The sequence below is a fragment of the Phytophthora sojae genome (assembly GCF_000149755.1).
Source record: "Phytophthora sojae unplaced genomic scaffold PHYSOscaffold_9, whole genome shotgun sequence".
NCBI lineage: Eukaryota > Oomycota > Peronosporomycetes > Peronosporales > Peronosporaceae > Phytophthora > Phytophthora sojae.
Window position 1 is genome coordinate 373325 of NW_009258123.1, and position 19614 is coordinate 392938.

The following is a 19614-nucleotide window of genomic DNA, read 5'->3' on the forward strand; positions in this document are numbered from 1 at the left end:
GCTTTGTTCGCTAGAAGTAAGGAGGGAAAGTTGGATAAACATTCCATGGCGACGGCGCGGCGGCAGCGAGAGGCGCAGTGTAAACATGATAACCCGGAGTACGCTCTGCCCGTGAAGGGCCAAGCTGCGGCGTATGGTGAGTCGGCGCTGCTGCTCATTGGCATGGGGGACTACGAGTCCGAGACCATCTCCGTGGAGCATGCCAAGTCCTTCTTGGTGGACGAGAAGATCCCCCAGGGGTTTAAGAAAAGCGACAAACCTATCTCGACGGCGACGGCATTCTATCTGGCCGCGCAGATTAAGCTCTTGGCATCACTTGGGTGGGGAGGAGTAGCGGAGACGGAGTGACGGAACGATGCATCGGTTGAGATTCGTGAGAATTGAGACGAAATTGATGTTTTGCCTGGCTTAGGAGCTGTCATTGTGTTTTACGACGCAGTATCTCAGCATTATACGTGTGCGTTGGTACTTCATACGCAAATGAAGCCTTGCATGTACTTTGTCAAGGTAAGGTTTCACCCTCTTTCTACTGATCTGCTAAACGCGAAACGAGCTGACGCGAAGATACAGTTGAACAGATTTATTGGAGTCAACGCGTTTCGCGTTACGTGTCGGGAGGCTAACTTGGCCCTTTCGTCCTGTCATTTTGTCTTTCGCTCAGCGGTGCACACTGACGGCAGCTACAAAGCACCATCATGCGTCGCTGTTGCTCGGTGCCACTACTAACATTATGGAGTGTTTTCACGCTTCCCTCAGCTGTCTGGCCAATGGATGGGGGTCCGAGATAACGAGCTCGACCCTCTCAAGCCATTCCGGTGTATCAGCCAAGAGGATGTTACGAATTGCCAGCTACACCGTCAGCGATGAAGAGAGGGTGCCCGGCACTTCCAGCCTCGAGAGCCTCGTGGGTGCGTTCAAGGCACTAAAAGTCTCCCCGCAGACAATCAAGAACTGGATGAAGAAAGGGAACTTTGCGGACGAATCCTTCGAGGCCCTAAAGCTTGACAAGACACTTGATACGCTGATCGATAACCCGCAGTTCACCGCGAGGGTCAAGTACGTGGACGATTTCAACGAGCAGCACCCAAAGAAGCAACTTTCGATCTACCGAACCTTGAAAAAGCACTACACGGATGACGCTTTGCTCCAGACGATTGAAAAGGCGAAGTTATCTCCGGAGACGGAGAGGATCGCCGCGATACTGCAAGGCGAACAACTCCAAGAGTGGTCGCGGATCGGATATTGGCCTGGCGCCGTGTATCGCTTTCTGTTCAAGCAGCACTCCTATGACGGTATTTTTGCGAGCATCAACTGGAAAATCTGGACCAAGTACTTGGACGATTATAATGCGATGCATTCTGCGAAACAGGTCTCGATGTACCAGGTACTCAAAGCTCACTATGCTGACGAAGGGTTGGTTAAAGTGCTTGAAAAGGCGGAGTTAGCCCCAGAGACGAAGAAGCTTGCCTCGAGATTACATGCTGAGCAGCTCCATGACTGGCTTAGAAGCGGGTATTCGCCTGAGAACGTCTACCTCCTCTTGTTCAAACGTCGTTTGTACGAAGATACGTTTGCCAGTCCAGCCTGGAGCACGTGGACCAAGTACCTGGGAAATTACAATATGCTGTACCCTGAAAAGAAGATGACTCTGTTCGCGGCACTGAGAGAGCTGTACACTGAGCACCGTGTGCTGACAATGATCAACCATGCTAAGAGGTCAATGAGTACGAAAAGTATCGGCCTCAAGTTGGAAAAGGACAGTCTCAATTTTGGCTGGACGAACGTCATTCTCCCCGTGATTTGTTCAGCTCAGCGTTTCAGCTCAGTACGGCGGGAACGAAGCTCTTCGACGATCCGAACTGGAGCACTTGGGTCAAGTACGTCGATGACCTGAACAAAAAATACAACGAGCACACGTTGATGGCCCCGATACTCACGGAGTATTATGGCGACCAAGGCTTGTCTACAATTCTGGAGGCTGCCAAGAAGAACCGCAGCACGGAGAAACTCGCGTCTAGATTGCAGAGTCAGCAGTTCCGGGAGTGGCTGAACGAGGGCCATTCGCCAGACTACGTCTTCTACAAAGTGCTGGATATTCAGACGACAGACAAGCTCCTGGAAAGCCCTTTGTTCAACACGTGGCACATGTACATGCACTACTACAACGCGAGGATGCCCAGCAAGCAAATTACTGTGATCGAGGCATTGTCTCATCAGTTCTTCCCCGAGTCGGTGTGGGAAATGATTCAATCAGCGAAATCGGTTCCGAACACGAAGCACTTCGCGAATAGTTTGGAGGCGTCACTGCGAAACAAACTGCTATCGGAGAAAATGGAGCCCAGCCAAGTCGCAATGGCGTTAAATATGCGCTCGACGGCGGATGACGTCTTCTTGGAAAGATACACCGCAGAGTTGAGGAAGTTGTATGGCTGAAAGTCATGATGTGAGAGCCACGACACTTTGCAGCAGCTAGCATAGAATTCGGCGGTTACATGAGAGAGAGCGTAACAAGTAGTTGTATACAAGCATAACACAGCTCTAGCGTTAAGGCCCATTGGAGCAGCATTAATTTTTTTTACATACGACTGCCGCGGGTATCGCTGCATTCATATCGTTTGACACTTCCAGCGTCGATGAATCTCGTGAATGCGTACTTACAAAGCGATTAATGCACCCCCTAGACTATCAAAGGCTGAATGAAGAAAGGAACTTTGTGGACGAATTCTTTGAGGTTCCAAGGTCTGATACTGTAGTACTCGTACTTCGTAAGACATTTAGCGGCTGAAATGATGAGCAGCCTGCTCATCAATAGCCCGCAGCTCACCACGTTGGTTCAGTATGCGCACGATTTCAACGAGCAGCACCTCAAAAAGCAAATCTCGATCTACCGAACCTTGAAAAGACACGATTGAGAAAGTGAGGGAGGCTCAGCACAACTGCAGCAGCGAAAGCTTTTACTACTAGTATACCTAGCGGAGCGCTACTAAGTACTACTCGTTCTACTTGAATGGTACTGCGAGAATGAGCTCGTTGGCTGTATGCAAACCAGTCTAGTGAAGCACAGGGTAAATGTACGTGTCGTATGCGTCCTTGAAAGAGCAGCTCTCATCATCGCGGGACCAGCACACGTGCGTCACGTTATCGGCAGTCACCAAGAACAGGCCGCCGCGTTCGTCAAGCGTGCGAAGGCCAAACGTGTCCGACGTGTACTCGAGCGTGTCCTTCATGTCGACGACCGAGAGGCTGCTGAAGTTCGTCTCGATCTCGTTCACCGACTTGACTTCCGAGTATCGCCCGAAGATCGACGACTGCCACGGCGTAATGGTTCCATCCTCGGGTGAGATGAAGAAGTAGGCGGACTCGAGCTTCAAGAAGTTGGTCTTGCGACGATGCTGGTCGTAGACGCACTGGCCATTTCCAGGCAGACACGGGTTCACGTTGTTCAGGACGGGCAGGAAGATGTTGGAGGATGCCCAGCAACCGAACTGTGGGGAGCGCTGCAGATTGAAGTACGAGTATTGATACTGCACCTCCGGGTTCTCGAGCGTGAACTGGACAATGTCGCGCTCAAGTTTCCCGTAGACATCCTCGGACGAGTACTTGCTGAAGTTGTAGACCTCGGCCGGAACGATGAAGTTCAGGTAACTGGGTCCTGAAGCCGCGAGTGCGTCCGCATCGTCGGGTCCGTTGAAGATGCCATTCTGAACGCCGGCCAAGCTGATGTAGCGTTTCACTTGGTGGTCGTCCATTTCCTCGATCACAGCTCGTGAGATGGCGCCGCCCTGTGAGTGAGTGATGAAGATGTAGCCATCGTCGAACACGGAGTTGTTGGCCACCGTCTCCCGCACGGCGGCGACAGCGAGCGGGACTTGCTTCACGAGAGACTCGAACGAGCAGGAGGAGTCGCAGAAGGAGAGCGACACAACCGTGCGGCCTTCAGCAGTGAGATTCGCCACGTAGTTGTCTCCAGCGGTGTAGTCGTCGGAGAGGCCGTGGAAGAAGAAGACAGGCAGCTTGACACATCGGTGGCGGCGACAGCGCTTTGGACAGTAGCGGCTGCTAGTCCGAGGAGAGGCGCGCAGAGCTTCATCGATGGCGTCGGTGGGGTGCTCGGTGTTGATTCACGGTGCGGATAATGAGCTCGAGGTCATTGCAACAACGCTGGTTGGGTGGATACTGTAGAACACTTGAAGGTTCAAGGACCAACCCTTCCCGGTGCACGAACTCCATGATGACACTCCGTCGTCTTTCTCACTCGGCTAAATTGGCGAGTATGATAGGAACGTTGGAGCGGATCTCTCAGCTGACGCGACCCCACTTCAAGAGCCAGTATTGCCTGCTTCCCGTAATTCCAGCACAAGGCAGATTCTTCAACCATGTATCTCGTCACCACAGAAAACCATATGAACACACACAAATAAAGCCTACGAGAACCACTAATCTTGCACCAGGTAGGATACCTTACCCAGAGACTGCCCAGACAGCAAGCAAATCTGTGACGTGTGGCCAACATGTATCCATGTACCGTAAAATCGGTACGTTTTTGACTCGTACTTAGTCCCGCTATGAGCTTCATCGCCACGCACGTCGCCTCTCGACCTCAGATCTGCTGGCGTTAGTGTCATATTGCTGCCCATGCGTCCGTCGCTCGTGCTGCGCCGCGCGCCTCGCGCCGCCAGCCTCCTGCGCAGTCTGTCGACGGCCTCTTCGTCCTCCGGCGCTGCGTCCTCAAGCGCCGGCTCCACGACGCACTTCGGCTTCCAGCAGGTGCCTGAGGAGGACAAGGAGCGGATGGTGGCGTCCGTCTTCCACAATGTGGCCGAGCGGTAGGCATATGCTACAGAATCTCTAATTTTATATCGATATGACCGAATACGTTTCTCATATCTTGTTATGACGACTTGCTAGATATGACGTGATGAACGACTTTATGAGCGGCGGCATGCACCGCGTCTGGAAGGACTCGTTCGTGGACACGCTGCACCCCGTGGGACCTCTCAAGTGCCTGGATGTTGCTGGAGGCACCGGAGACATCGCCTTCCGTATCGCTGAGCAGCTGGCCAAGTCGCCCAGAGGCGTCGAGGGCTCGGAGATCACCGTGTGCGACATCAACTCGTCCATGCTGCAGGTGGGCGAGGAGCGCGCCCCCAAGGTGCTGCCCCACATCGACCCATCGCTCTTCCGCTGGGTGGAAGGCAACGCTGAGCACTTGGACTTTGAGGACAACTCGTTCGACGTCTACACCATCGTGTTCGGCATCCGTAATGTGACGCACGTGGACCGCGCCATCAAGGAGGCCTACCGTGTGCTCAAGCCCGGAGGCCGCTTCATGTGCATGGAGTTCAGCCAGGTGCCCAACCCGCTCATTCGCCAGTTCTACGACGCTGTACGTGGGTGAAAGGGGGGAGACTGTTGTCGTTGAGCTGGCTGGGTTATGACTGTATGGTTTGCGTTGTGACGACAGTACTCTTTCAATGTGATCCCGCTGCTGGGTGAGAAGGTCGCCAATGACCGACCGTCGTACCAGGTAAATGATCTTGTTGTACGTAGGGGGTTTGTAGAGATATTGTCGTTGCTAACGTATCTTTGGTGTTGTTGTTCGCAGTACCTGGTTGAGAGTATCCGCCAGTTCCCGCCCCAGGAGAAGTTCAAAGCTATGATCGAGGACGCCGGCTTCAAGCGCGTTTCGTACACCAACTTCACGTTCGGTGTGACGGCCATGCACTCCGGCTTCAAGTTCTAAGCCGTTCACATGCGAGGTTACTAACTCGATTTAGAGAATTCGATGCAACTGAAACAAGGTGCCTGCGTTTATCAACAGCAAGTTCATCAGCGACGCAGCTTATAGCAGCTCGCTTGATATAGGAATGCATATGTGAACACGACTCGACAGAGGGGAGAACATAATCGATTCCTAACTTTTGCTCGCCTTATGTTTGTGCAGCTCATTTTAGGTCTCGCTCGTCTACATCGCCACCTTTCAACTTGGCAGTCAAAATGGCGCGGTTGTGACGTGAGTAGGAGTTTTGAGGGTCGAGTGCCAGCACCTGCGTGTAGTCGGCTATGGCTTCTTCGAACCGCTGCATCTTGGCCTGCGAGTAGGCTCGGTTGCTTAGGGTTCTTGTATTCTGTGGATCAATGGTGAGTGCCGTCGTGTAATCCGCGACGGCTTCCTTATAGCGACGCAGCTTCCGAAGAGCATAGCCTCTGTTGTTGTAGGCGGCAACGTTGCGCGGCTCGAGTGCAAGTGCAGCGCTGTAGTCGTGAACGGCCTCCTCGAAGCGCCCCATGTTCCGAAGACAGTAGCCACGGTTGTGGTAAAATACGGCGCTGCGTGGATCGAGTGCGAGTGCCTGGGCGAAATCCTGAAGGGCTTCCTCGTGACGTCCGAGCTGGTCGTAGCAAAGTCCGCGGCTGTTATAACTCGACACGGAGCGTGGCTGAAGAGTGATAGCACGGTCAAAGTCAGCGATGGCCCGGGTAGTGTCTTTCATCTTGTCGTAAGTGCTGCCGCGGTTGTGATACGCGTTGGCATTTTCTGGCTCGACGCGCAGTGCAGCTGTGTAGTCCTGCACCGCTTCCTCGTAGCGGCCCAGCTTGTCGTATGAGTACGCACGGTTATACAGCGACTTGAAGTGTTCCGGGTTGAACTCGATAGCGCGCGAATAGTCAGCGATGGCCAGCTCGAAGTTGCCCTGCTTGCGGTGGCAGAACCCCCGGTTGTGATAGAAGTCGGCGTTGGTCGGTAGCAGCTCAATCGCGCGGGTGAAATCAGCGAGAGCACCCTGGTAATCACCGCTGCGATCTAGGGAGATTCCTCGATTGTAGAGTGCGAAGGCATTATGTGGGTCCATTTTCAACGCCTGCGTGTAGTCTTCCACGGCGGCATCAAACCGCCTCATCTTGTCATAAACGAAGCCACGGTTGAAGTATGCCTTAAAATGCTGAGGGTTTAGCTGAATCGCTCGCGAGTATTCGTCAGCTGCAGCCTGGAAGTTGCCCTCCTGCCGATACTGGAAACCCCTCGCGTGATGTACCTCCGCCTCCTCTCGTGCAGACGCAGTGACCGACGTGGACGTTGCTGCCGCTTTGCTAGCAGATACTGCTTCAGTGGGAAGTGATCTTCGTCGATCCGAAGGAGAAAACGAGGATAAAGCTGGGGATGGAGGCAGGAGAATTGCACTGCGTGGTGTTGGCATCGCGTGGTTTTCACTCGATGCTGAACTAGCCTCTGAGAATGCATGGCGTGAATCAGCGAATGAGGAGAATCCCAACGGAGCAGCAGTCTTCTCTTCTCGCGGTCCACCTTCATCGTTGTTGTCGCTTTCACCATCTGCTGTCTTTTGTAGTTTCAGGTTCGACTTCTTTAATCGCTGGGAGAAAATGAACGCGTTGCTGGCATTCTCATCTTGCTGCTGCTTCTGGCGTTGCAGTTGTTGCCGTGTTAGTGTCGCCGACCGATGCAGTTCCTGCTGATGTTTCTGCTGCAGCTTCAGCTTCTTGTCCTTCAGCAACGCAAAGTTGTAGTCATCAATCGCTCGAACGAAATCTCCCTGTGAGTTGTAGCACGACGCGCGGGCATATGCAGCGTTCACGTGCTCTGGGTTGATTTGAAGGGCCCGCGAGAAGTCACGGATCGCCAGCTCCACTTTGTCGAGCTTCGAGTATGCCAGCCCTCGTGTGTAAAAGGCAGCGGCATTTGCGCTGTCGAGAGTCACGACCTCCGTGAGATCTCGAATAGTCTGTTCGTAGTTCGCCTGCTTAAAGAGCGCTTGGCCTCGAGCTAGTAGTACCTTCACATCTTTTGGCTCACGTACAAGAAGACTTGTGGATGTGTCGATCACATGCTGCAGATCTGTAGGCTGGCGGTAGTAGTAGGTCCGGTTGGGGTGGCTCTGGGCCGCCTTTTCCTTCCCTAGAAAGTCCTTCCGCTTCAGCAGCACAGGCTTATCGCCTAGTGTCTCCACATCCACTTCAGGCTTGGTCGCCATGCTCGGGCTTCCGAAAAAAAAGCAACTGCGCCAAAGCACGAGCGGAAGCCTGTCGTTTCAACTTCGTTTCAGCTTACAGATAAATCGGGAGTAGTCCCCTGCGAACAATCTCTGCAAGCAAACGCAATCGGCCAGTAACAAAGCCTGGTCATATTTCTACATAATTTTCACAGCCACTGGCATTGTAGTCACTGATAGTCTGCACTCTAATCGTCTTCTTCAGCGTCGTCTTCGTCGCTTGAGTATTGGCCATGAACTTCGTAATACGTAGTATCAGGAAGCTCCAACAAATAGCCAAGATCGTGAGTCGACAAGATCGAGCCGTTGCCGTCTTCATCGCCGCTGTCACCCTCGATAGCAAGGATGTGTGCAGCAGCATCTTCATCGTCATCATCTTCGCTCCCGTCTTCATCTTCTGTATCTTCGGCTTCTTCTAAGTCAGAATCGGACATCTCTTCCACGTCTTCATCAGTATCTTCTTCATCTTCGTCCATATTGTCGTCTTCATCACTAGAGTTTTCATCGTCGTATTCATCGTCGTCCAGCGTGTCGGACTCATCGTCACCGTCCTCTGCATCCGAGTCGTCCTCCGCTGGGCGTTTTCTGCCGACGTCGTACAGACGGCAAATCGAATCATCATCGTCGACGTCACCAGCCTCCAGGTAGCGCCCTTCAACAACAGATAGCAGCGTGCCATTGGTGTTTAAACTAATATCAAACACAGGTCGACCCAGATCGATCGTCGTGATATCTTTGTAGTCTCGCGAGTCCAAAACTCGAAACCACGACTTGAGCTTGCTTTTTCGGCGCTCCAGATAATCGCCCTGGTAGAACAGTCAGAACAAGTCAGTGACCGTTTGCACCCAGCTATCTCAAGCAGAATTGTACTTACCCCAGCGTACGGATAGTATGCAAACAAGACACTACCGGAAGGATTGAACTTAATGGTGCACTTGTCCAACGCCGGTACCATGCGCAATAGACGATATGTACGGAGGTCCCATACTGCTGAGTTGACGATCACCTCGTTTCCGTTAGGGTGGAAAAAGCCACAACCGACATTGGATAACTTGTCAAACTTGTACAACGCGCGAGTAGGGATACGGGCATCCCAAAGCATTCCATCCGTGAGAATAGTCCCGTCACAAGGCGAGAAGCAACAATTAGTTTCTGCTCCGTAGTCATTGGAGCGCGTTGCATCTTTCAGGTCGCACAGAACGTCTCCAGTAGCGATATCGAGCACAACAGCACCTTTGACAGTGATACCGAGGTTATCTAACTCATCCTCTTCGTCCACAGGGCGAGCGTCGAGTGCAACGATCCGATCTCCGTAATGGTTAAATTGAGGTCGAAGCCCGCCTTTAAATCGCCAACGCTCCACTAGCGCACTCATGTCGTTTGCTTCCCACAGTCCAATTTCATTCACGGCAAGCTCTGAGAGAGCGACTGCCCCTGTTAGAATTAGGCGACTTTGGGCGCCAATGGACGTCGACTCATTCGTTTCCAAGTCGACGATTGCGCTTGACGGCGGGTGACACGTCCATTCTTCAACGACTTCGTCAGACCCGATATTGAATTGACGTAATTCTCCGTCATGGTTGGCAATCAGCATGTCTTGCTGATCTTTTCCGAAGAACCGAGCGACACTCACCCCACCCCAGGCGAACGATCCAACGTGAGCACCTACAGTGCGATATGGCCGGTATCGACTAAACACGTAGCGGTCAATTCCGGCATCAGCGTAGTACGTTGAAAAGGCATGTGGACCAGCACGATACCCCGTTCGACTTCGACGCAATAACCGCGAACAGATGCTCAAGTTCGACGACATATTTGCTGGAGGATCCGGACACCGATGCAACGAACCTTTACCCAGCAGTTTAAACGGCGGCACTGTTGTAACAGGGTTGGCGCACTGGCGGTGTTGTTCTCGCAAGTAATGCCTTATGATATCGTCCAACTTGCTCGATGCGGTCACCGCTGTAGCTTCGCCATTTGCACTCCATCGCGTATTAATTGGGAGTTTTTGAAGAGCGTCAGAGCATGATGTCCCCGAGACGAGCCTTGGGGAAGTTACTGACTGCTTGCACGAAGTATCTTGAAAAAGATGTGGCCTGGAGAAAGCCTGACGCATTCGTTTCCTCGATTGGCAATAAGGAGTAGCTGGAGTGGCGGCGTTAACTTTTCCATCTACCGGTCGGGATATTTTCACTGATAGACGAGAACCCTGAGCAGATTCTGCAACCTGAACTTTCTTCAGCTCTGGCACAATCGAACCCAACGATGAAACTCGCTGCAGTTTTTTCGGGCGCGGTGTGTCATCCCCGCTTAGATACCCACTTTCGCGTCGACTTGCAACGCTAAGGGGCACGTCTTGATTAGCAACTATTTGCTTCTTGTGTGGTGTAAAGCTCGTCTGATCTGAAGAAGCTGTTCCACCATTAACCAGGCTTGGTTCAGTTCGGCAATCGCCAGCCGAAGACACTTTCCTTTGCTTCTCAACGTGAATCTTGGCCTCGTCAACAAGAGCAGATGCAGCGTGATGCAGTCCTTTCGTGACGAGATGGTCGTGAATTAGACGCAGTAACTCATTCTCGTCGTAAGTAATCTTGGTACTTGCAACGATGCTTGCCTTTTCAATTTTCCTCACAGTAGGGTCCGTTGCCTCGTTGATCACGACGTTGGACGCTCGATGCGTCACGTGAGAAATCAAATCCAAGGCAGATTCCCGAAAGCGCACGTGAATGTCAGCGTTTTCCTCCAAAACTGGATCACTACGAATCATATCGGACAGTAGTTGCCCGACCTGCATCTTCTCAAGAATTTGGGAAATGTGCCGGTCGCGAGATAACCCCAGCAGCGCACGCGTCGCCAGAAGTCGAATTGCATCTGCATTCTGCACCGACCGCTTGTACCGAAGTAGATAGACACACACCTTGATCGCATTTCTCTCCCTCGCCAATTTTCGCACAGGCCGCAACATTTTGTCATCTTTAGCTTTAGAACAGCAGTTCGAACAGTTATCGGGCGTAGCCGCGTTCGGTCCTTGGTCTGTTGTCTCCGAGCTTGAGCGTTGCGCCTGGTCATCTTTCTTCGTTCTCATGCTTCTAGCAGTCAATGTGTACTGCCGGATGTCTTTGTAAGGGTGTTGCCAACAGTCTTCGTGGTGAGGTGGAGACACACAATTGCAGAATACTCGCAGCGCATCCCGAACCAACTCCGAGTCTCTTGGATTGCTGCTCATTGCAATTTCCAGCAGAATCGCCATCCCAAGCTGCTTGGAAGTGCTACCCTCGTCTAAGGATACTTCTGTCGAGCATACCTCACTAGCCAAAGTGGGAACCACGAGCGTCAGAACGCGAAGAGAGTCCAAGCAAAATTGTGCGCGTTCTCCGGTCCATATCCGTATAGTCGAGGAGTTAGCATCCGGATCAGTATTTTGCATTACTGAGCACATCATAGCCACAACCTCCAAAAGCACTAGGATGCCACGCAAATGACTGAGTTTTGCGGCGGGAGGCCACATCCCATTGCCTGGACCGGTTGCAGCAGACCATGAATTGTTGGAGTTGCCACTGCTTGCACTGAAGCGATATTTCTCGTAAAACACCATATTTTGCTCGTGAGTCTTGTCGTCGAGGTCGATTGCCTTAGACCAGTTAATTTTCGGGACCCGAGCTGGGATTCGAGACGCCGCGGTTGCCGCCGTTAATACTGGCGCTGTGTTTGACTGCCGATTTGACGGATGGTTCAGTTGTGCAAGCTTTCTCCGGAGCCGATGCGTCACCATAGCCATATGCATACGCACGTACTGACGCAAGCACAAGCAGGCATCTTGAGCAAGTTGTCTTTGTGCCACTGATTTCGGGTGATTGCCCACTCGGATGATATTCAGGATAGTGTACAGTCCATTGTGCTTCTCGAAGTAGTCCAGAATCGCCTTGAACCCCAGCGTCAAGCTGAAAAACACCACAGCGTTCTGTCTTGCACGGTCATTCGGGCTGGAAAGCAGAGTAAACGCGGCTGACAGCATGTTTTCCGGACTCATCACAACCAGGCGCTCAATAACTGCAGACGAAGATGCAAATCCGTGAAGGCACATTGAAAGGCTGCGATCCAGCAAACCGACTTGGCCAGCTGCTTGCTGTAACTTGAATACCGTGAACAGTAGGTCTACTCCCCCCGACTCAACAAGCGAAAACGAAAACTTCTTGTGCGCGAGGAAATGCGACGTTAGCGTCATCGTGTGCGATATCACTGCTGGATTCTTGCTATGCAAGAACGTGATGACGGTCCCAACGATGTCTTCTTTCAGTGCTGGTGCAAAAATTTCCAGATATTCTCCCATCGATCCCAGACAATCCAGAGTGTACAGCAACTCGAGCATTACCAGACGCTTGAAGTCCTCTTCATGATGCTCAGGACGCGGCATCACGACCGACCCGTCTTCAAATCCACCCAACACGTCTTCATCGCCACCGGAAATTGGCAATGACTGCTGTATCGGAACGGCCACCGCCGGCTCCTCCTCTTCTTCCGCATCCATGCTTGCTGTAGCATCCGTACCTTCGCCATGCTCGTTGCCATGTGCTGGTGCCCGACTGCCAATATCCGAGTGCTTCCTCTTCAGCGATCTCTGCGGTGTTGTTGCTTTTGTCGACGTGTTGCCTCCACCACCTGTAGTTTTCTTATGACGAGACGAAGCCAGACGCAAGTGGTCCTGGATATACTTGACCGCTTGCTGCCGCTCCTTCTCCAACTTGGACGCGTACATCCTGGCCCTCTTCAACAATTTAACCGGCGTGTCATTATTCACCACCGTGTCCGCAACCGAGCGGTCTCTCAACCCCACAGACAGCAACCCCGTCGCATAGCACCGCAGTCCTGGATCGCTATCTGTAGCAAAGCCACACACTCGCTCCAACATCTCCTCATCGTCGTCCAGCATGCGCACGATCGCTCGGCTATTGACCGGCACCGTGGCCAGTAGCAACCGACACGTCGCAGCCTTGACGCGGTTCACACTCAGATCCGACAGCTTCCCCTCCAGCTAAAGACCACAAAGTAGAACCCAAATGAGTCATATGAACGTCTTCCCTCCTCCAAAAGGGCAAGTTGAGCTGCATACCATTGGGTAGAAGTCCTCATTCTGCTCCAGCACTTGCAGCAGGTTCCCAATGAGGTGGCCTATAGAAAATAAAACCCAAAAGACCCACGTCAACTATCCATCGTCCTCACAGCTTCAACTTGTGGGTCGGATCTTACCGTCGCGGCGATACGGGGACGATCTCTCCTTGCGGAAGTTGGTCTCGACCTCCTCCAGCGTCTCAGCGATCCTGCACCACCCATTCACCCATATGACGTCATCAGTAGGTCCACTTCCACGGCGAAAAACCCATTCTTGGGGTCTCTTACATGTTGAGCTTGGTGATGACCTCGTCGTCCGAGAGCGCGGGCACCTGCGGGTCCGTCTGCGTGAGCTCCTGCGACAGCTGGAAGACGCGCTCCTCCAGCGGGTGCAGCAGCTCCTCGGCGCTCACCACGACCGTCTCGCGGTGCGAGCGCGGCGACGGCGACGGCGACGGCGATGCCATGGGCAGATCGCAATGTTTGTTTCCTTTCCGCTGCCAAGGTAAAGTGAAGCTGCAAAAAGCCAACATATCACTCACCAGAGGGATTCGTCTTGCTTTCTAGAATTTTTCAAAAATTCACCTCAATACAAATCCGCACTACATGGCTACATATTCCTGTGCAAAGGGCGCTGGGTATCACTTGTGAAAGGATCGTCACCAACCAACACTCCTGCAGTTCCGCAATATGTCCTTCTCGTTCAACTTCGCGCTGGATGGCGCCACTGCGGAGGCGTCTCCGGCGCCCTTGGCCCCTTCTCCCGCCTCTTCCGGCGCCTCTGTGCCCACGCGCAATGGAGAGCGCTTCGTCCATTCCGCGTCTTCGTCGGCTTCGGCATCGCCCGCCGCCTTCTCCGCCGTCCAAGTGGGCGGCGACCTGAGCTTCGACATCGTCAACACGACGGACGCCGGCTTCCTGGCGCGCACGGGCGCCATCAGCTCCATCCTGAGCACGTCGGACGTGCAGACGGGCGTGTACGAGGGCGGCTTCAAGCTCTGGGAGTGCGCCGTGGACCTGGTGCGCTTCGTGGAGGCGCAGCTGCGGCAGGACGGCGCGCAGATGCCCCCGGCGGTGCTGGAGCTGGGCTGCGGCCACGGACTGCCGGGCATCCACGCGCTGCAGCGCGGCGCCCAGCGCGTGGTGTTCAGCGACTACAACAAGGAGGTGCTGGAACTCACGACGAGCCCCAACGTGCGCCGCAACGTGAGCGACCAGCTCTACAGCAAGGCCGAGTTCTACGCCGGAGCCTGGAGCAGCATGACCGAGTACATGAGGGACGTGGAGCACCTCAGTGAGGACCAGATGCAGTTCGACCTCATCCTGACGGCCGAGACCATCTACACGGAGGCGGTAGCCGTGGAACTGTACCAGGTGCGTGCGTCATCAGGTTGGTGAGCTGGGCTTTCTTGCTGCATGACTAACGTGACCTGTGTAAAATCAATGCATATGCAGACGATCAAGAGGCATCTGCGCCGCGTGCCGCACGCCCGCGCGCTGGTGGCTGCTAAGAAGTACTACTTCGGCACCAATGGCAGCGTGCAGCACTTCGTGGGGCTCGTGCAGGCTGACGGAGTGCTCCGGGCCGAAACCGTATGGGAAGAGCGCAACTGCAGATCTAATATTCGCGAGATTGTGCAGCTCTCTTATGCGGCCTAAAAGGTGGGGGGCTTTCTAGATGGCGGATATCTCGAGGAATGAGATTCAAACGCGAATGAATGAAGCGAACCATTTTTTGCTGTCTGCCAGCAGGGTTTCTGGTCAACGCACTCTCAACCATGGGTGGATCCAACGAGTTCACTGACAAGGCCGACGTCTGCTGCTCGCATCGCTTGCCTTCCTACCTGCCTAAATTTAGATGGTCGTCGTCTTCTCTCGGTCCGTGAAAATACCTCGCCAAAAATGCCAGGCTCTCTTGCCAAGTATTTGCTCGCAGTGGGCGTGGCCGTTTCACCGGTGGCGTGCGCTGTGATCAGGCATTCGGGCAAGGGTAGCCGCCCCTGCTGCACGACTCTATTGTCCGCGTCAATCGCTCCTCCCACAAATTTGGAGCACTCGGCAATAGTCTGTTCACTGGAATATGGAGGGGCCTCCTGTGGGCAGCTTGGCGCTGAGCGGCGCTGGCTATGCCCTGAGCAAGGCACGGGCCAGCCGTCCAACCCGGCCAGCGGGTAGGATGCCGCGAGCGCCTCCTCCAGATAATGAAGCGAGCCTGGAGCCTCAGTTGACGCCCAAGATCACGACGGTGGAGGCACTGATCAAGGAGCTGCGCAAGGTCACCCACGCGATGTTCTGTACGGTCGACCCAAGTATTCCGAGCTCAAGCGCCTACGAGAACTACTCGCGCCAAGCATTCCGTTTCTTCACGACTACAAACTCCATCACACCGGAATGCTTTCACCACAAGGTTGTGCGGCTCGGTCTGCACGTTACTCCACGGTTGTGCAACGAGCTGTTTCGCCGGATTGACCAAGAAGACCTCGGCGAGATCGTTTATCCTACGTTTGCTCAACGAGTATTTCTACCAGAAACATTTTTCTCTCCCGATGAGCCAACACAAGCTTCAGGCCATGGCTCACCCACCAAGATCTCTATCAAACTCGAGCCTGCAGCCCGACCTGTGATCAGGTCGCCACGACAGGTTGGTGGGGGTAGCAATCACGCAGCAAATGCGGTACCCAGCCCGAGGAAGTCGACTCCAGTGTACGAGTATATGGCTCTGGATGAGCTTGAGAAGTGCATCGTTCGGAGACTCGAAGACAAAATGCCGCGTGGTGCAACGGACGCCGTTGGACAAGCATTTCGTTTCTTTACAAGTGCAGACACGATCACATTTGCGGATTTTCATCGCCACTTGGGCATGCTCCAGATACAGATATCGCCACCCAAGTGCAGGGAGCTTTTCGTCCGGTTCGATCGAGATAGGGACGGAGTCATTGATACCATTGAATTTGCCACGACTCTCTTTACCAAGGAAAACCGAGCACCTGACCGACCGACCAGTCCACGAAGCGACCCAAGCGCAGCAGACCAGGAGCCATCTGTCTCGACCAAGCAGCTTGTGACGATGATACGTGAAAGAATGGACCAACTTTCGGAGGAAACGGACCGTTTCCAGCAAGCATTTATGCTGTTCGGGAAGCCTACCGGGATCTCGTGCAGTGATTTAAACTCGGCCCTGAGGAGGCTTGGGCTGAGGGTTTCAGAGAAGCAGCTCCAGGATCTCTTCGACACATTCGACTTTGATAAAACCGGCGACCTCGATGTGAACAAGTTTGTCCAAGGCGTTATGCTCGATGACTACTCCACTTCGTTCTGGTTGTCTGTTAAGGACAGGCAAAAGGTTGACGACTCCCGGCGGAAGTTGTACTCGATGGCAGTGCAATCAGTGCAAGAATCGTGGACTATTGCTGACATTGAGCGTATGTTGCGCGAGAAGATCGAGCAGCGCACGTCTCGCTCATCAGACTGCTTCAGGCAGGCCTTTCGCATTTTCAAGAAAGTGAACGGAATCAAACCACACGAGTTCCACGCAGCACTGGAAGCAATTGGACTAGCGCTAACTCGCGTCCAGTCTGACATTCTGTTCCGTCGATTTGACAAGGATGGCAGTGGTGATATCGACTTGAATGAGTTCATTCACGGTGTACTGCCTCCTGATTACATTGGAATATCCTGGGTAGCTGCTGCTGACGAGTTACACCGGATCGAGGCGAAAAAGAAGAAAGAGAAAGCTATGGCAAACCCTGAGCAATACATGACTGAAATTGAGATGGAAAGCTGGAGTCTGGATGAAATCGAAATGCGCATACGGGACAAAATCCAACAGGCGACATCAAGGAGCTCTGATACCTTCCGCCAGGCATACAAAATCTTCAAGAAGGCCAGTCATGTGACAATGGAAGAGTTCCGGGAGCGACTTCTTGCCCTTGGCTTTCGACTGACCCCAGCACAGTGTCTAGGACTGTTCAAGAGATATGACACGGACAACAGCAACGATCTGGACTTGCAGGAGTTTTGCATGAAGATCCTGCCACCAGACTACACTCACGACGGAGATCACTGGTCGCATTCGGAAAAGTATAGGAAGGAGCGCCAACGACAGAAGCTGGAATACGTGAAGAGATCGAAGAATGGATTGATCATGCTGCCGAAATTCATCGAGTCGCACCGCTTTACTCGAGGGCACTACGTTTCTCGCACATTTGAAGGAATGCAGGAGGAGACAATGTCATCGTTCAGTAGTCGCAGTGATGCCAGTAGCAAAAATGGGGCGACTCGACCGTCCACGAGCTCTACCATCGACGAGGTAACTCGTACTACCAGCCCTCGACCTCCCCGTACATCTCGACCTCCATCTACCAGTACCACCGAGAACTCCACTTCTCAGTACCTGCCAAGCCCCCGCCACCGTCCAACGCCTGCTTCTCCTACGAGTCCATTGGCATCTTGTAGCCCACAGAATATCCGTACCGCGGTGTCTGCCGTCAGCAGTCGACCAAGTGATACCCACGCATATTCAATGCAAGCGGCCCCGCCGACGTCTCCACGGATTGTGTCGCCCACTCGACCAATGTCTCCTCGAGCACCTTCGTCGACTCCTCTCTCACCCCACCGCCAGGGCCGCCCAATGACACCCAGAAAGCCCTCACCACAAGCGGAGGACGTTGCGATCGAGTACGAAGACGAAGAGATAATTGAAGACGATGATGTGATGTCGCTAGAATTATCCCGAGTGAAGAAGCTGTCGCGACACCGGCGAAAGCATGGTAAATCCAGCCGCCGCCACCACCACAGCACCCACGACAGTGAGCGGAGTAGCAGTTCGTCGGGTCAAGTGTCAGTGCGCGCCGCTGAAAGTGTTGCGGGTAGTTCCACGAGTACAGCAAGTGGAGCTGTGGGAACAGCCAAGCACATGCCCCAGCGGAACCACGTCCTGCTTATCAAGCGCTTCATGCAGGCAGCTGGCAAAGGATCGGAGCTGAGCTCGTCAAGGAGCGTGAAGCGGCTCAGTGTTGCGCGCCGATAAGCTACTGCACCCGCCTGAACCCCCAAGATAAAACGATCCTGAAAAAGCAAGTCAACCAACCACGAACACGTAACTCAAGCAAATCTAGCGGGCCAAACGAGATGAACGCTGCGACGAGCCCCAAGCAGAAAGAATAACTTAAACATTGGTACACCTGATGCCAACTACGAAGACATCTACACCTGCACACACACACACACCAGATTGACAGCCACACAACGATGGATGCATCGGAATAGAATGGAGGTGGCAAGACCGCAACGATATACCCACCATGAAGAAACCAACCCAAAAAGTAAAGTAGCATCATAATTGCTAGGCAAACCATGAGCGATACAAAAGCTTCTTGAAGCAAAAGCAATCCTCCTATACTGTTGTGTCTACTTCTTTTCGAAAATCGAGTAATCCAGCTGGAAGAGCGCAGCGAGCAGCAGTGCACGGTCTTGTGGGGTCGAGTCACGTGGAAACTGGAGCACGTAGTTCGTGAATCCCCCACCAGCGCGGCAGATCGCTTTGAGGCACTCCCCACTGCCAAAGCTCACCTGCAAGTTGGCTACAACCGCTCCTTCGGGGTCCAAGATGTCGTACACCGCGTCATTGCGGCAGCAGGACGGCGCGCAGCAGTTGTTGACTCGGCCACAGCACGCCACGTTGACTCGCATTGAGTAGCGCTTCTCGTAAGACCCGTCGGGTAGTGCGCGCTCGATGTCCGTGTAAGCCGTGGCGAGACAACACGCCGAGCAGCAACGATTCATGTACGGCGAGAAGTCCTCTCGAATGCGGCCAATGCGTTTAACTTCTCCGTTCTCGCCACTCAAGCCGTCCAGCCGCATTTCCAGCGGGCAGCACATTCCGCCGCCGCATTTGAACGGACGCTCAATCACGTACGCGTCGCCTGTTTCTCCTTCGACAGTGAAGTGCATCTTGAGCGGGCGCAGGTAGGCGCAGCCGAGGTACTGCAGCACAATGCGCGTGCAGAACCAGCTTTCTTCTTGGGCACGCATGAACGGCTCGAGGGCCCTCAGCTCGGCTCCAGTCGGGGACCACCCAGCTGCATCCTTCGGGTCGTTCTTGACTTTCTTGTCAGCCGGCAATCGGTGAATGGAGTACTTGTTTTTGGCCTCCCAAGGAAGACCAACTGCCTGAGCGACCATCTCGCCGGCTTGCGTGGCTTGGCGGACCACCACGCCGTCGATTTCACCGAATTGCTTCTGGATGAGCTCATAGCCTCCAGTACTGCGCTTCATATTGTCTGGCTAACCTTGGCGGTGAATGCCTGGGATGGACTTGACGAGCGATATGGGGGAACGAAAGAGTGAACAAAGGTGGCTGCACATCAGAGCCAGAGGATTGCCGAAGTCCGTGGGACGGAGACTTGAGTCGTTTCCTTTGCATGTAGCAACGGATGTCAACGGAGGTCTATTTTCAGAGTGAAGAAGCCTTGGGCAAATCTTTTGCTACCGCACA

The 19614-nt window shown here is 53.6% G+C and overlaps 5 protein-coding genes across 5 annotated transcripts; 3 read left to right on the top strand and 2 right to left on the bottom strand.

Annotated features, from left to right (window-relative positions):
- The first annotated feature begins 168 nt into the window (after window positions 1–168).
- PHYSODRAFT_288430 (hypothetical protein) lies at window positions 169–5003 on the top strand. The gene has a single exon (XM_009536059.1). The coding sequence runs from the start codon at window positions 731–733 to the stop codon at window positions 1892–1894; it is 1164 nt and encodes a 387-aa protein (XP_009534354.1). The 5' UTR covers window positions 169–730; the 3' UTR covers window positions 1895–5003.
- A 3194-nt stretch (window positions 5004–8197) lies between these two features.
- On the bottom strand, window positions 8198–13585 carry PHYSODRAFT_305017 (hypothetical protein; the record flags this gene model as incomplete). Its single annotated transcript, XM_009536060.1, has 6 exons — window positions 8198–8247; window positions 8557–8815; window positions 8884–13041; window positions 13120–13178; window positions 13257–13327; window positions 13407–13585. The coding sequence occupies 6 exons, from the start codon at window positions 13583–13585 to the stop codon at window positions 8198–8200; spliced, it is 4776 nt and encodes a 1591-aa protein (XP_009534355.1).
- Window positions 13586–13808: 223 nt separating this feature from the next.
- On the top strand, window positions 13809–14777 carry PHYSODRAFT_318220 (hypothetical protein; the record flags this gene model as incomplete). Its single annotated transcript, XM_009536061.1, has 2 exons — window positions 13809–14492; window positions 14574–14777. 2 exons carry the CDS (start codon window positions 13809–13811, stop codon window positions 14775–14777), a joined length of 888 nt encoding a protein of 295 aa, XP_009534356.1.
- A 421-nt stretch (window positions 14778–15198) lies between these two features.
- PHYSODRAFT_361816 (hypothetical protein) lies at window positions 15199–18299 on the top strand (the record flags this gene model as incomplete). The annotated part of the gene is made up of 1 exon (XM_009536062.1): window positions 15199–18299. One exon carries the CDS (start codon window positions 15199–15201, stop codon window positions 18145–18147), a length of 2949 nt encoding a protein of 982 aa, XP_009534357.1. The 3' UTR covers window positions 18148–18299.
- A 199-nt stretch (window positions 18300–18498) lies between these two features.
- Window positions 18499–19153, bottom strand: PHYSODRAFT_355795 (hypothetical protein; the record flags this gene model as incomplete). The annotated part of the gene is made up of 1 exon (XM_009536063.1): window positions 18499–19153. A coding segment is annotated over one exon (626 nt), but the record flags the coding sequence as incomplete, so codon positions are not given.
- Window positions 19154–19614: the final 461 nt, after the last annotated feature.